General features: G+C 34.5%; 1 protein-coding gene across 1 annotated transcript; it reads left to right on the top strand.

Annotated features, from left to right (window-relative positions):
- The first annotated feature begins 10,531 nt into the window (after positions 1–10,531).
- LOC108330782 (uncharacterized) lies at positions 10,532–14,087 on the top strand. The gene is made up of 8 exons (XM_017565329.2): positions 10,532–11,472; positions 11,907–11,940; positions 12,044–12,271; positions 12,606–12,695; positions 12,803–12,868; positions 12,962–13,053; positions 13,153–13,200; positions 13,660–14,087. The coding sequence occupies exons 1-8, from the start codon at positions 11,102–11,104 to the stop codon at positions 13,775–13,777; spliced, it is 1,047 nt and encodes a 348-aa protein (XP_017420818.1). The 5' UTR covers positions 10,532–11,101; the 3' UTR covers positions 13,778–14,087.
- Positions 14,088–15,611: the final 1,524 nt, after the last annotated feature.

The following is a 15,611-nucleotide window of genomic DNA, read 5'->3' on the forward strand; positions in this document are numbered from 1 at the left end:
CGAGGCTGAACGTTGGCTGTTGGGCGCTCGCACACACTGATTGTCGAGCGTGCGAGCAGGAACGTTGATGACGAACGTCGAGGACGAACGTCGAGCGCGCGAACGGGAACGTCGAGTCCGAACGTTGGCCGTTGGGCGCTCGCACACACTGATTGTCGAGCTTGCGAGCAGGAACGTCGAGGCCGAACGTCGAGCGTGCGAGCAAGAACGTCGAGGCCGAGCGTCGAGCGTGCAAGCAGGTACGTCGATGACCGTTGGAGAGGCCATGGATGGCCGAGCGGTGGTGACGGAGTGAACGAACGTTGAGGATGGAGTGGACGAACATTGGTGATCGAGTGGACGAACGTCGGGAATGATTTGAATGTTCGTCGCGTTGTTTGTAGAGCGACCTAAACCAAGTGGAGAGTCGAGCGGCTGGGCGAGAGGACGGTTTGAGCGCTCGTCACATTGATTGTCGAGCGGTTTGTTAACGCTCGTCTTGAAAATTTGTCGAGCGATAGAGATCGAACGTCCTCACAACCGAAAGGCCGAACGCAAGGCTGATTGCGGGACGTCTCAGGACGAACGTCCTTGACGTACGCGAGTCTGAACTTGCGGCGCTTCAGGACGAACGGTTGTCTGCTGAACGCTCGTCCACAGGCACTGTCGAGCGTTTAAGTCCGAAGGGTGATGACGAACGGTCTGCTTATTGAACGGTCGTCCACATTGAGTGTGGAGCGTTCGGATATAAAGACGAGGACGAGCGGCTGCTGTTTGAACGCTCGTCCACATTGAGTGTCGAGCGTTCGTTTCCGAAGGGTGAGGACGAACGTCCGGCTGTTTGGACGCTCGTACTCATGAGTTGTCGAGCGGTCTAGTCGAGCGCAAGGGACTGAATGTCGATGCTGAGCGGAGAGACGAACGCTCCAGGCTGAACGTCAATGTCGTACGCGAGGCTGGGCTAGGGACGTTCCAGGACGAACGTCATTGGCGTACGCGAGGCTGACAGTTTGGACGCTCGTACATTGTGATTGTCGAGCGTCCTCGAAGCCGAAAGTCGAGGTCGAACGTGGGAGTATTTGAGGAATAGAAATTGGGTTGGATGACGTGGAGGCAAAACTGAATGACGCGTGGGTTACGCGGGGGTTGCGGGAGACGTGGAGAATGGGTTTGACCAGACACCGAAAGTGTTTACCCTGGGTGACAACCGTCTTCCTCCCGCCTCTCTGCAAAATCTATCTTTACCCCAAAAAACCCTAGAGTCAATCACACTGTGGAATGGTTGGAGACAACGCCAATTGGAGATGCAGGTGTTGCCGCTGGTGAAGGTGGCGCTTGTCTGAGCCGAGGCGGCGATGGAGGATGATTCGGTGGTGCCCCTGTGACAGCAGCGCCTGGTGACGCGGCGGAGGCTTTTGTACTCATGAGTTGTCGAGCGGTCTAGTCGAGCGCAAGGGACTGAATGTCGATGCTGAGCGGAGAGACGAACGCTCCAGGCTGAACGTCAATGTCGTACGCGAGGCTGGGCTAGGGACGTTCCAGGACGAACGTCATTGGCGTACGCGAGGCTGACAGTTTGGACGCTCGTACATTGTGATTGTCGAGCGTCCTCGAAGCCGAAAGTCGAGGTCGAACGTGGGAGTATTTGAGGAATAGAAATTGGGTTGGATGACGTGGAGGCAAAACTGAATGACGCGTGGGTTACGCGGGGGTTGCGGGAGACGTGGAGAATGGGTTTGACCAGACACCGAAAGTGTTTACCCTGGGTGACAACCGTCTTCCTCCCGCCTCTCTGCAAAATCTATCTTTACCCCAAAAAACCCTAGAGTCAATCACACTGTGGAATGGTTGGAGACAACGCCAATTGGAGATGCAGGTGTTGCCGCTGGTGAAGGTGGCGCTTGTCTGAGCCGAGGCGGCGATGGAGGATGATTCGGTGGTGCCCCTGTGACAGCAGCGCCTGGTGACGCGGCGGAGGCTTTTCTGTTCTTAGTCTCAATTTGGGGATTTAGGGTTTTCGCTGCTCAATCTCGATTCTGTTCCTTGGGGTTTCGATTCCTGTGTGAAGAATTCGCCATTTTGAAGGCGTGAAGATAGCGTTGACAGCGATGCAGTGATTTGAAAAAGCGGCGGCGCTATTGAGTTTTGGGTTGCGATTTGGGAATTTAGGGTTCCCGTTGTTCTACGATTTTTGGTGTAACTGGGAATTTGGAAAATTAGGAATTGTGGTTTTGATCTTCGCAGTGGCGACGATGAAGGCATGGAGATGGTGATGACGACATAGGTGCATGATTGCTGATGGAAGATGAGTTTGGTGGCCTTTGTTACGAGACCCGCATGAGGGGTTCACAGATTTGGGATTTCCAAGTAGTTATGGAAAAACTAGCTGATGATTAAAGGGTGAGGGAGTAAGAATGGTCTTTTCGTAGTGAAGGCGGAAATGAATGAGTTCTGATTTGCACCGTTTCCTCTTTGCAGATATGAATGAAGGTCTCCGAGGAAAATGATGAACGAGCTTGTGAAACTCGTGATCTGGGTTTGGTTTGATTGCGCGCTTTGGGATCTGAGGAGTGGCGTCAATGGAGGTGCTGGTGTGGGTTGTTTCTGTTGAGATGTATCAGTTCGGTGGTCTCCACCACTGTCGTAGGATCAGCGTTTTCGTAGAGGTGCTCGTGGTGGCGTCAATGGCTCACGGAGGAGAATCCTGGAGTGATGCGGCAGCTTCATCTTGATGGAGTAGCTTATCCGAAAAAATGATTCGTGGAGGCCGAGGCTCCCTTGTGGCTTCTTTGGGATTGCACTCGGCCCCACGGTGGGCGCCAAAATGTTTCGGTGTACATTTTCCTGTGTGTCTCTGCTGGATGTCTGGGATGCTTGCATTTCTTCAACTGTTGTCCTTCGTATTCACCAAAGGAGGGGGAGGTACCTGCAAAGATACTCCGACGTTCAAGTCAGATATGAGTTATGGAGCTGAAGCTCAGAAGAAAGTAATTGGATACTGCTCTGAAATATTATTCAAGATCTCTAGAGCCTAAAGAGAACATACCTGGACTGGGGTCCTGTCATTGTATTTATAAAGAATAAAAATAACCACCTTACCTAAAAGTGTGGTTAGTGGCTTTGACTGATATTTTAACTGTCTAAAATATCTAAGATATTTATGTTATTACATAAATATCCTTACTACATAACATGAAGAAATGACAAGGGATAGGATGATGTGGATCGTGGTGGGTTTGACGATAGGGCTGAAAGTGGTGGAGTAGTCAAGACCTTCGATCTGTGTATAACCGCATGCACCCAAAGATTTTGAGTTGTGTGGATGGAGTAGAGGAAAATAGGTGACCCCAAAGATTTTGAAAACATATAATCTATTGTTTGTTAAACAAAACTTGATTAAGTGTTTGATTATTTAAAACAGGTAGGCAAGTTATTGATAATGAAAGTTGTTGCAAGAAAGGAGTGTTAGTAGTTTAAAGGGAGAGAATAATGGACGTTATAAAGGCATCGTACTCATGTAGAAGGTCGGATAGAATGGCTTCAATGTGTTCTTCATTTGTGACATGAGATCCAATGACAAGAAGGGAGTCTACAGTGCGTTTGATGTCCAAAAGATACCTTGTAATGGACTTATCTTTCTTGTTGGTCTTGAGTTGAATCTTGTGTTTCTTTATTTTGGCTCTAGAATGGCTTGCAAAATAAATGGTGAGTTTGGTCTATATTTCAGCAGTGGGAGCCAACCATCTTGGTGAGCATCATGTTGGTCATAGATGCAAGGAGCCAAAAAACTATTAATTGATCTCAGCATTGATATTGAGAATACAATGGGTTTAAAGTGTTGTTGGAAGCATTTGTGGATGAAAGATATCAAGATGGAACAACATATGCATCAAGAAAGTGAAAAAGATCGAGATTGCGGAGGGTGTCAAACACTTGATGTTGCCAAGCAAGGAAATTCTCTTCATCTAATTTAGTAGTGACAATTATGGGAAAAACGTGAGGAGTGAAGGATGCACTGGAGGAAGAAAAATTTTGTGTGGTGGAGTTCGGTTGAGAACTTGTAGAGGTCATGATGCTTCCGCTCATAATATCGTGACAAAAAAGTGAATTTTAAGTCTAACTCAATCTTACAAAACTAGATTGTAAGATGATGTTTGTATCTACTTATATATTTTAAATTGGTCTTATATGTAGACAATGTAAAACTTCTAACACTCCTCTTTCACCGAGGTATATACATCTCGAGTGTAAGACTAAACATTAAATGGATGGTCCGATAGCGACATGATAACGAATATAATAATATGTCCAACAAAAAACAAATCTCACTATGAACTCTACTAATGACTCTAATACCATGACAAGAAAAAAAAACTAATATTGTATTATAATAAAAGGAACTTATAGACTCTAACAAACCTAGCCTATATATAAGCTATAGAAAAGTCATACAAGGTCAAGCAAATGTATGTAACTACATCATCATTTGAACATCCACACTATCGCTCAAACAATAATGATCTCTCCATATTATCAATCCATACATCAATAATATCTCTTCATAACCAATTACTCAAAAACAAAAAAGAAAAAGAAAAAGAAATCCGCTCTTAATAATAATAATTGAATCTATTACAAAATATCTATTCTAATCACTTTACTATACTCGTCATCTTACTTCCTACTTAACTTTAAAATTTTATCACAATCAAAATCTTCTCAAGATTTAACTAAAATTTAAATAAAAGAGTTTCACTAAGATAAAATTTCAAATAAAACAAAACATAAACATCTAATTTTTATTTTTTTTTAAATATTTACATATTTAAAATTTATATCAAAATAGCTATAATCTTATTTAATATATATTTAATTGGATTTGAACTGTATTAAAAGTTCATATTCAAAATTTTAAGTGGACTAAGAGTCAATTGCCAATCATATAACAAAATAAGATATTATATTTTATTTTCATTTTTAATTTACTTTTTAGGGAATTAGTGAAATAAAAAAAAATTATCTCACTTTATTTTATTTATTAATTTAAAATTATCTAAATTAAACCTGACTCGAACATGTTTAGTTTGACTTAAAATAAACTAAATTTAATCTAACTTATATTTAGAAAATTTACTTTTTTTTTAACCAAACTTAACTTGAACCGGTGATAAACCATATTACTTGATGAATTTCAATTTATTTTGACATTTCTATATTTATATATTTATAGTAATAATCAATATTATTATTTTCATGTTATTACAACTATTACATAATTAATAATTAGTGTTATTATACTATTTTATTATTATTATAACTATATTTTTCTATTATTATTATTATTATTATTAATGCTATAATTCTTATTAACATCACCATTTAATATTTATGATTTTCATAATCATTATCATATTATAATCATTTTCTACGCCATCACTTTTATAATAACATTTATTTATTATATACATATTATATATATATATATATATATATATATATATATATATATATATATATATAATTTTGTGCTTGAGAAGTTATCTATTACATACAAAACACAAGATAAAATAGTCATTAATATATTTTCTTATTCTTTCGTCATATCCTTTCATCCATCTATCTTGGTTAAATTCTAATGACCAAAAATAACCCTTTAAAGTTATTTTGTTATCCTATGCACGTTCTTGATTATTTTTGTCTCGTTAAGGTAAATATTTCTTCTTGTTCTTGAATGAAAGATGAATGATTGATTTTTTTCAAATGATAATTAATGGTTGAAACTAATTTATGTACCTTTTTCCTCTACCATAACTTTTTGTAGTATTTTATGACAATAAGTTGAAGAGGAGTGTGCAAAAGTAAAGTTCAAAAGTAGTGTTACGTTGTTAATTAATTAATAATCACAAATAGAACTGTCAAAATGGGTTACAACCCGCGGATCAATCCGACCCACTACGGGTTTGAGCTGGATTGAGTTTAAAAAAATTGTATCTTTTTTATGTGAGTCAGATTTTAACCCGTGGTGGGCCAGGTTGGCCCACCAACTCACTTACCTAATTTTATTTTATTAAAATTTAATTTTAATTTTATAAAAAAATATTTATTGTTTTGTTTTTGCTTGAAAAATTTATTTAAGTTTCTTATTTTCAAAATTAGTTAAACACCCATGTTGGGAGTGAAATTTGGGAATGAAATTTGTTTAGATTTAAATTATAGAAAGTTTGTAATTTTTTTTATTTTAAAAAAATTGTAATTAAGTGAGCCAATGAGTCAACCCATTTACCCACCAACCCGTGGTGAGATGGGTCAGGTTCGAATTTTTCTGACTCACTAATAAATGAATCAGATTGGATTGACTCACTAAGTAACAAATCCATAGTTTACCGGTCACGTCGAGTCGAATGACCATTTTGACCGCTCTAATGAGAAATCATCATTCTATCAAAATATATGAAATAACAGCTATTTAAAAAGAAAAACCTTTTTAGAAACGTGGGTCTCTTCCATAATCATTATTGCTCTTACCAAACCCAAAAATCCAAAGGAAGATTTCACAAAATCTTATGTACATAAACATCATTACCTCTCTCCTTTTTCAGTTTTCAACTGGCAAAAGCAATTTACAGCATTTTAAGAGGAGATGTTTACAAAATGAGTTTAAGATTCAGTGAACAATATTTCATACTGTAAAATTCCATTCGATATAAAATGTTTTCAGAAGTTCTTTACACTCACTTTTTTTTATTTTCTATATGGATTTCAATAAATTTAATTACCAATATTATTGAGATTTAATGCAAAATTAAGTATCTCTTACATGTGAAAATTCTTAGTTAAATTATTCAAAATATTTTTTATACAGTGTCCTATAGATTCCTATATATGTTTATGTTTTCATCATTAATTTGATTATTTCATGATAATCATTATTTATGTTCATCACTTTTTTATGTTTCCATGACTAACATTTAGTCATGTTAAACATGCGCATCATGCATCCTTTATTCACTATAGAGTGACTAAAACGTCTTGAAACTTAAAACCTTTTTGTAACATCATCAAAAATCCCCAATTGTACACATTAATAAATACAAATGTTAATTAATACTTACAAAACCAAATATAGAATTAATCTATAAACCAATACATAAATTCTTAAAATCATTTTTCTAAAATAAATATAATTGATAGGAAACCTTAGATAACAATTTCTCTCTCTGAAGCGTCTACTTAGTACCTAAAATATCTCCATTTGCTCTCGTATAATACAAACGTTATATGATCAGCGTCACACACACAAACAAGTATGAGTGACCTAATAGAATAAATATCAAAACCAATACATAATTTATAACTTAATTGTTAAGTCCTTATCATGATCCTTTATCACACCAAATAACTTTAATACACAGTTAAACTATAACAAACAATACAATAACCACCTATGCATTCCCTAAGGAATCATGATCAATTCATTAGCTCTACACAACCTGTCCATTAAAGGCAACACGTGCCTATACTAGCCATATCTATAAACGTATGTCATCTTCCATAGTTCATCACACCATTCGTTTACCAAAATAGGACGATTTGAGTGGTCCTTTACCGTAGCTTCGAACCTATCTCCCTTGCTCCTCAAGGCTTATGAGTAAAACCTCCAAGTTGCTCACATTAGCACTAATCTCAGCATGAGCTGGAACCTACCAGTGAGACATTTATCCCTTTCTACCCCATTGCAAGAGGAAATGACAACACTTGAATCTTAGTCCCTTCTATCGCTCATCATGAATGAAAAGAACCATCTCTTCCATTGTCTCTTAAAGACGAAGAGATCCACCTTTCTACACCTTGCAAAAGAGGACTACCTTTCTACCTCCTCGAAAGAGGAAAGATACAATCCCAAATTAACAAAGTGTGACAAGAAGACATAAGTAATAACATAACCACCACCACCATACCTTATGGTTAGTACAACAATGTGACGTTCATCTAATATATATTTGTCATGAAAAACCATTTCACCAACATCTTATCCCTTGAATTTCAATCCCATAAATCACATATAACACTTCTGTCATCATATCCCAACCATTTGGAAATCTCGCTAACAACAACCACCCAATAGTAAACAATAACCCCTAGAGACCTTAATCGGTCCAAACAATAATGAATATCTTCATCACCACCAGCTGTAATAAAATAGCCGCTACAAATTTGCTCAGATAGCCTAGATTATCATACTAACACACATAGAACAACTCAATGATTTGATCCTCAATTAAAAGATATCAGCATCAACCAAACACTAAACATAAGAAACAAGAATCCTAAGAGCTATAATTAGTTCAAACAACCACCACCAATGTTAAATTTCACAACATCAAACCATTTTCATCACCAACAATGGTAATGGGTTACAAGCAATGTAATGTTCAAACACATAAAAAATCTGACATTTAAAAGGTCACAATGTGAATACAATGGGCATGTTGAAACCGCATATATTTAATATCATTCAATCTTGTAAACAATTATTTAAGCATCCAATCCAATTACACACAACCAGCACTATTAAGAGTCATTAATAATTACGCACACACAACCAATGGTCACTAAAAGACTAAAAAATAGTTCAAACGATTGGTATTCCAACATTTTGCATATTACCAAGTCACAGATAACCACATAACAACAATTTCAAATTTCCAAGAGGCCTTAATTATCCCATACGGATTCCAATCCAACCTTAAGCTTACCAACACGTGAATTTCAAACATGAGTAGCTCAAACAACCAAAAGCATAACAATTACACCCATAACATGACAATTTAATCATTCAAACAGTTTTTTAGAGAAACTAGACACAATCTAGACTTAACCAAGTGCAAAACACTTACACAAACATTCCATACCCATATAATCATCTCATCTTACCTTACATATCATCAATTCCTTTAAGTCTAAGCAATAAATTCTCAATCAGAACAGAACCATTCAGACACGGTATAATCACCACCATATCACCAACAAAGTTTAATTACTCAAAATGCACAACCTACCTATTAATTCTTGATTTTCAAATACATAGTTTTAGATTCAATAAAAATTATAAATTTTATGTTCAACTTGAAATATATACAATGCACTAAATTTTCTTAGTAATACATCAATTATTTTTTCTTATAAATAAAAATTAAGTTGTGTCTTAACTTTTAACAAATTTTTTGTTTGGTATTTTTAAATAAAAAATGCATGACTTATTTTAATTTATGCAAAAAATATTTTTTAAAAATAATTATTAACTCAAATACATAAATGATTACTTCTTACGTATAAAAGAATATTTTATAATAATTGTAATTATGTTTAAATTAAAACCATGGTTAAAATTATGAATCTAGATAATTTTGTATTTTGAACGGGTTTAGCGAAAAACAGATAATGGATAAGAGAATTTTTATTAATTCTCTCTTTATATGTATGAAAGCATCAAACCTTTAATTTATTTTTGAAAAGATAAGATTATGCTATTTTATGAAAAAGAATGAAAGGAATAAGAATATTTATTGAGGAATCTAAATTAAGAAAGTGGCATGTAGTTGTGATGCATTAGAAACCCGAGCAACAGATATGGTTCATAGTCATGCATCTATATCATTACAATGATCATGCAGTTACTGTTGTTCCAATTCTAACCAAATTATTCTCTCAACTCCCATAGTGGACCCCAAATAAAGCACAAACAATTAACATTTTCATTCTTTCACTCTCATCACTTTAGGCCTACCTCTTCACAACTTTTATTCATTCTTCCAATTTTTCCTTTCTATCATGCGATAATTGTGTCAGCAACAATAGCATAGAACCCAAACCAAGTGTATTTTAAAGAAAGTTAAGAAGTGGAACATAATTGTAACTCAAAATTGATTAGTAAAATAATCAAATATTTATTTTATCTTAAACTTATCAAATCCAACGCATTGTAAGCCTGATGAATTGTCCCAAGCAACATCATCTTTGAAAATATTGTTGAAATCTTTATGCTGTTGAGGTTTCTTACACCCTAATCCACTCTACAATCTCCATTTTTTTAGTTTTATCTGTGTGTCTTGTTATAAGTTAAGCACTTTCCTTTAACAGCAACTAATGACTCACAAAAACGCCTGTTATATGATTATTACATACATGAAGCATCCACTGTGAGACAACGAGCATCTCAAATTCCCAACCCAAAATCCAAAAGTCCCTTTCCTTTGTGTTCTTTCAGTTTTTTTTCAATAACTAAAAAACAAGATTGGTAATCCTACAAAACCTCACAATCAACCAGCATGTCTTTCATTGGTTAATAAAAAATTTGCATGAGTAATGGTAGAACAAAACTTTAAAAACAAATTTTACTTAAAATTATTAACTTACAAAAAAAATTCTAAGGGAAGAAACTTGTTCACAAAGCACCATTCTTTTCTTTCCCTTTGGTTTTGTTTTTTCTATATACAAAAGCAAAGAAGCAAAGCATCTTCGCTTCTCGTACACATCCCATTGTTTTGCTTTCCCTTGCAAGTTTCAACCTTTTCTTTCCTTAAGAGTCTAGCTCTCACCTTTTTACGCGCTTTATAAGTCCATTAATGCACTATTAGAACTGTCGGTGTATCTTCTTTTGAAAATAATTTCACTTAAGTTTGGAATCTCTACGTTAACATGGTCAAAATGGGTTAAAAATTCCAACCTTTTGTTCTTAATGGCCCAAAATTTCTGTAGCTGTGTATATATTGATAAGCATGCGAAACCCATGAGTACTTTCCATTGAGGTTCTCTTGTATTTGTTTTGGTTGCATGAAATGGTTCTCTTTTACTTTGGTTGTTCATTTGTTCATGAGTTGTAGTTCAGAGCCATGGGTGGGCTCTGATTTCATGACACCCATTTCAAAGTTTCTACCTTTTCTTGCTGGGTATTTTTGTTTGAGACAGTTAAATTTTCTTACTCATTCTTTAACCGTGTTTTTTTCTTCCCAACATTTCTCTTTTCCATCTTGTAATAATCTAGGGAGTGGAAAAAAGACCACCCGAACTTAAGATTGTTAGTGTGAGAAACCTTAGAAGAAGAAGGTAAAGTGAGTTCATCATGGCCTTTCTAACCGACTCTCACAAGGACTCATGGCAGCCCATTATGACTACAAAGACAAACACACACAGTTACTGGCTTAATTGGAGAGTTCTTCTTTGTTCAATATGGATTCTGGTTTCAGTGTTCTTGTCATCGTTGCTTTTATGGAAGTATGAGCGTTTGAGAAAACCAGAAACCAATGGAAGCAGGGAAACAGAAAAAGAAACATCGGCAACTTTGTATGAGGATGAAACTTGGAAGCCTTGCCTAAAAGGAATTCACCCTGCATGGCTCATGGCTTTCAGAGTGGTGGCATTTTTTGCTCTTTTGGTGCTTCTCATAATCAATTCCATTGTTGATGGAGGAAGCATTTTCTACTACTACACTCAGTAAGTTTTCTTCCCTACTTGAATTTATCTCCTTTAAAATTTGTCTGCTATTGAAAGGGACAGTGTGAATAGGAGCATTGTTCTATGTTGGAGGGAACATAAACACAAAAATTTGAAGTATAGTATGTTTTAAACAGAGTTAATATCAAACTATAGTCAAGCTGTAATTTTGCTAAAGGGGTTGTTTGTATGATTGATATTATTCTTTGTCTGCTCTTGAAATTAGTCCTTTATAATTTGAGCACCAATCATTTGTGAAATTAGTTAGTTACGAGTCTGAATAAAGAATCCTCTGATGAAGTAACTGATTACCTGTTTTATGATGCTTATGTAAGCAAATAGATGGAAACCACTTTAACTGTATTGATAAGGCATATTCTGAGATTTTTTTTGAAGTTTGATTTGAGTTAATTTTTTAATGGTTTGTGAAACAGGTGGACTTTCACTACAATCACCATATATTTTGGGGTAAGAATAAGTACCCCATATCTTATTTTTCTGTTGTGATGTTACTCTTATATAATTTAGAATGCAATACCTTACACTTTTCCTTGTGTGCTTGATGTTGCAGCTTGGATCTTTGCTCTCCATACATGGATGCTACCAATATCATAAGAAAGCAACTGGGGATAAGGTTGATAATGTGGAAGCAGATGCAGAGCAAGGAATATATGATTCTTCTGCACTACCACAAAGCTCTAATAGTCTATCAGACCGAGAGAAAAACTTAAGAGCCTCAGAAGTTGTTATTCGCCAACATGCAGGGATTTGGGGTTATATTTTTCAAATAATATTCCAGGTATACTTTTCAAATGAGTTTAAGTTCCATATGAATAGAGGCGAAAAAATTAAACACATACTGGTGGGCTTATGTTTTATTATTGTTGTGTCTTGGTGAAATTTCTTCTTCAAAATACCATCAAAATTATTATTATTATGATGAGTTTAGTCCATAGTACAACATTGAACTCTGATTTTACTCAAAATTGATTAAGGAGATCAACATTCTGATTATCCTGCAGAGTTACACTTTGTTCCATGTTTCTTCTTTCAGCCTTTTACTTACAAAAGTGGAAGGGAAAATAGCTGCTCCATTTACCACATAATTGATTTTGCTCTTCACTTGTAAACAGATTAATGCTGGTGCAGTCATACTCACTGATTGTGTATTTTGGTTCATAATTGTTCCATTTCTAACCATCAAAGATTACAACCTAAATTTTGTAAGTATCATTTATGACCCCATTGACTAACAATACCTCTTTATAATTTCTATCATATAATTAAGCTAGATAGCTCTTAACCATGTGATATAATTTTTCTGTGACAGTTGATAGTGATTATGCACTCAATCAATGCAGTTTTCCTTATAGGTGACACAGCTTTAAATTGTCTGGTGAGTTCCTGTATTTGATTCCATTTATTAGTCCATTTCCAATGCTTATGCATCAGAAAATTCTTACCCTTTACATTTTTTTTCCTTCTGCAGAGATTCCCTTGGTTTCGAATAGGATACTTTTGCCAGTGGACAATCATATATGTGATTTTTCAGTGGATGGTTCATGCTTGCATTTATATATGGTATAAAGTCTTCAACTATGTTGTCATACATAATTCATTATACTATGAAAACACCTTTTACATCACTGTCTAACATAATTTTCTTCTCTGGAAAAACAGGTGGCCTTATCCTTTTCTTGATTTGTCATCCTCTTATGCTCCACTATGGTATTAATTTGATTTCATGTGAAATTGTTTCAATTTTAAATACCAAAAGGAAAACTAAAAGCTAGTTTTTGAAGTGTTTTTTGTTGGGAATAATCCAAATACGAATATGAAGTTTTAGATGGGATAAAAATGACAAATTTAAACATATATAAGAAAAAAAGTCTCATAAATCTAATGTTTTGAAGTTGAGTTAAAAATGATGTTAATTCTTTTGTGGGTTAAACTCAAGTTTTTATATATATATATATATATATATATATATATATATATATATATAATCTCTCTTATATGAAATTATCCATCACTTTTGTCTTGTTTTCTTATCGAAATCAGAGTTTCAGGTGTTAACTTTTAATATAAATGGTAATTAAAGAATGGTATATTATGTTTTTACTCTAGTCCTTGCTGTAGCACATTTAAGATATTGATCATTATTAATAAGTTGTAATTGTTATGCAGGTACTTTGCAGTGGCATTACTGCACATTCCATGCTATGGAATTTTCGCATTGTTAATGAAGCTGAAACACCATGTTTTGTCAACTCGGTTCCCTGACTCTTATCAATGTGTCAAATAAATTCAGCCTAGAACTACCTTCCATCTTCCTATCCACCGTACAAAAAAGATAAAGAAGTGTTAGATAAAATTCTTATTATTTAACAATAAGATTTCACACATATAAACAAAATATACTTTCTTTGTTTGACCAGAACAGTAATTAGAATTTTGCTCTTACTCTAACTTTTGTCAAGTAGAGAGCTGTGTAACTAATTATGAATTTATAAGTATTATAATCCATTCTCCTTGTGTAATAGATGGGTTCTAAGTCTTTTTATCATACATTTTTTTTTCTTTTATTCTTATATTTCATTATTTCTTTTTTATTATATGGTTGTTTAACTATCAATTCTCTTGTTTCTTTTTTTTTATATACATTTTAAACACAATTTAATTTTTTTCACTTTCTACGTTGTGTCAAAGGGTTAGATATTGTGCTATTGGGAGTATAAACTTTGTAGTTAAACTTGTAATGTTATCACTGTTTTGTGATTGGGGATTGTATGAACATGTTGACCACATTCAAGTCATCTATAAACAGGAGCATTTTCTCTCCTTTAAAAGTAAACTTTCGATTAATCTTCATTTTATATTTTGGATTTTCTTCTATGCTCTTACCAATATACATTATCGATACATCATGCTAAAGGTTCTCGTTGTGCCCTAAGGACTTGCACAAGATACTAGATATAAGTTCTTAAAAATAGTGTTTAGTCGACATATATTAATATCATTAGTCATATTTTACAAAAAAATAAGGGATAAAAAAGAAATCATCCAACTCTATACTATAAGTATATTAAGTATATTAAGTAAGGTGATGCAGTAACCACAATGATAATCATAGCACACCTCATGCTCATAAGTGCATCTAATTAGAGGTTATTTCTTTTACTTTCTAAATATAAATTGTTGATGGTATTGTTTCTCCAATAACCTAAAAAGAACAATCTATACATATCTTTTATAAAACAAGAACTTAGAAGAAAAATCATTCATATAATAATCATCTTCATCTAGTTTCTTGCTAGAGCTATCAATTTGATTTCTGGTTAGTGGGTTAACTCATATCCACTTTTAAAATAAGTTCTTTTTTATTGACCTGACAAATTAGTGGGATGAAGAATACCCTAATCCCTAAAGTCTCCCATAGAGTGGATTTGACTCACTGTAATATTAAAAAAAGTTTCAGTTTAGTTAACCCTAAATCTTATTCAAAATTATTGTAATCCTTAATATATTTTAAATTGCAAATTGTCTCTAAATATTTCACATTAATTAATGTATATTGTTATTCAATTAATTTTTATTATTTGCAACTTGTTTGTAATATTGGGCCCAACCTAACTTGAAAAGCTTAAACCTAATTAGTTTTTTTCTTGACTTGGACTCAACCATACCATGTCCAATACGATCAACCTAATCTCGACTTAACCTATAACTTGATCTCAACCCAAGCTTTACTTAGTCTAACTCATCTTAACATTAGCTAGGTGTTCACATGTTTATACAACCCAATCAAACCAACAAGAATACTAGGTAGTGGTAACATAACAAGTGTTGTAATTCATAGGGATTTGACAACAAATACAATGTTTTAACTATTTTGATCTTCTATAAAACTATAATCGTAAAGGTGTTGTTGAAAACATATTTGTGTTGTGAAAATATTATAAAATATGTTTGGAAAACAATTTGGATTGTTAAATGAGTGACTTTAAGATGATTAAATTGTGTTGGAGTTCGACTTTACTACTTTTCACTCTCATATCAAATCTATCAACATATATGAAGTTGCAAATGATCAAGTCATGGGAGTTTACTTTTGGTGTAACTCTAGGTTCATTCTTGAC

Source organism: Vigna angularis, chromosome 4 (assembly GCF_016808095.1).
Source record: "Vigna angularis cultivar LongXiaoDou No.4 chromosome 4, ASM1680809v1, whole genome shotgun sequence".
NCBI lineage: Eukaryota > Viridiplantae > Streptophyta > Magnoliopsida > Fabales > Fabaceae > Vigna > Vigna angularis.

What these genes read in the sequence shown, in the direction of transcription:
- LOC108330782 (XM_017565329.2), top strand. Translation starts at nt 11,102, where the DNA reads ATGGCCTTTCTAACCGACTCTCACAAGGACTCATGGCAGCCCATTATG. An exon ending in ATTTTCTACTACTACACTCA is followed by an intron (nt 11,473 to 11,906) that starts GTAAGTTTTCTT and finishes TTTGTGAAACAG; the next exon opens with GTGGACTTTCACTACAATCA. An exon ending in CATGCTTGCATTTATATATG is followed by an intron (nt 13,054 to 13,152) that starts GTATAAAGTCTT and finishes CTGGAAAAACAG; the next exon opens with GTGGCCTTATCCTTTTCTTG.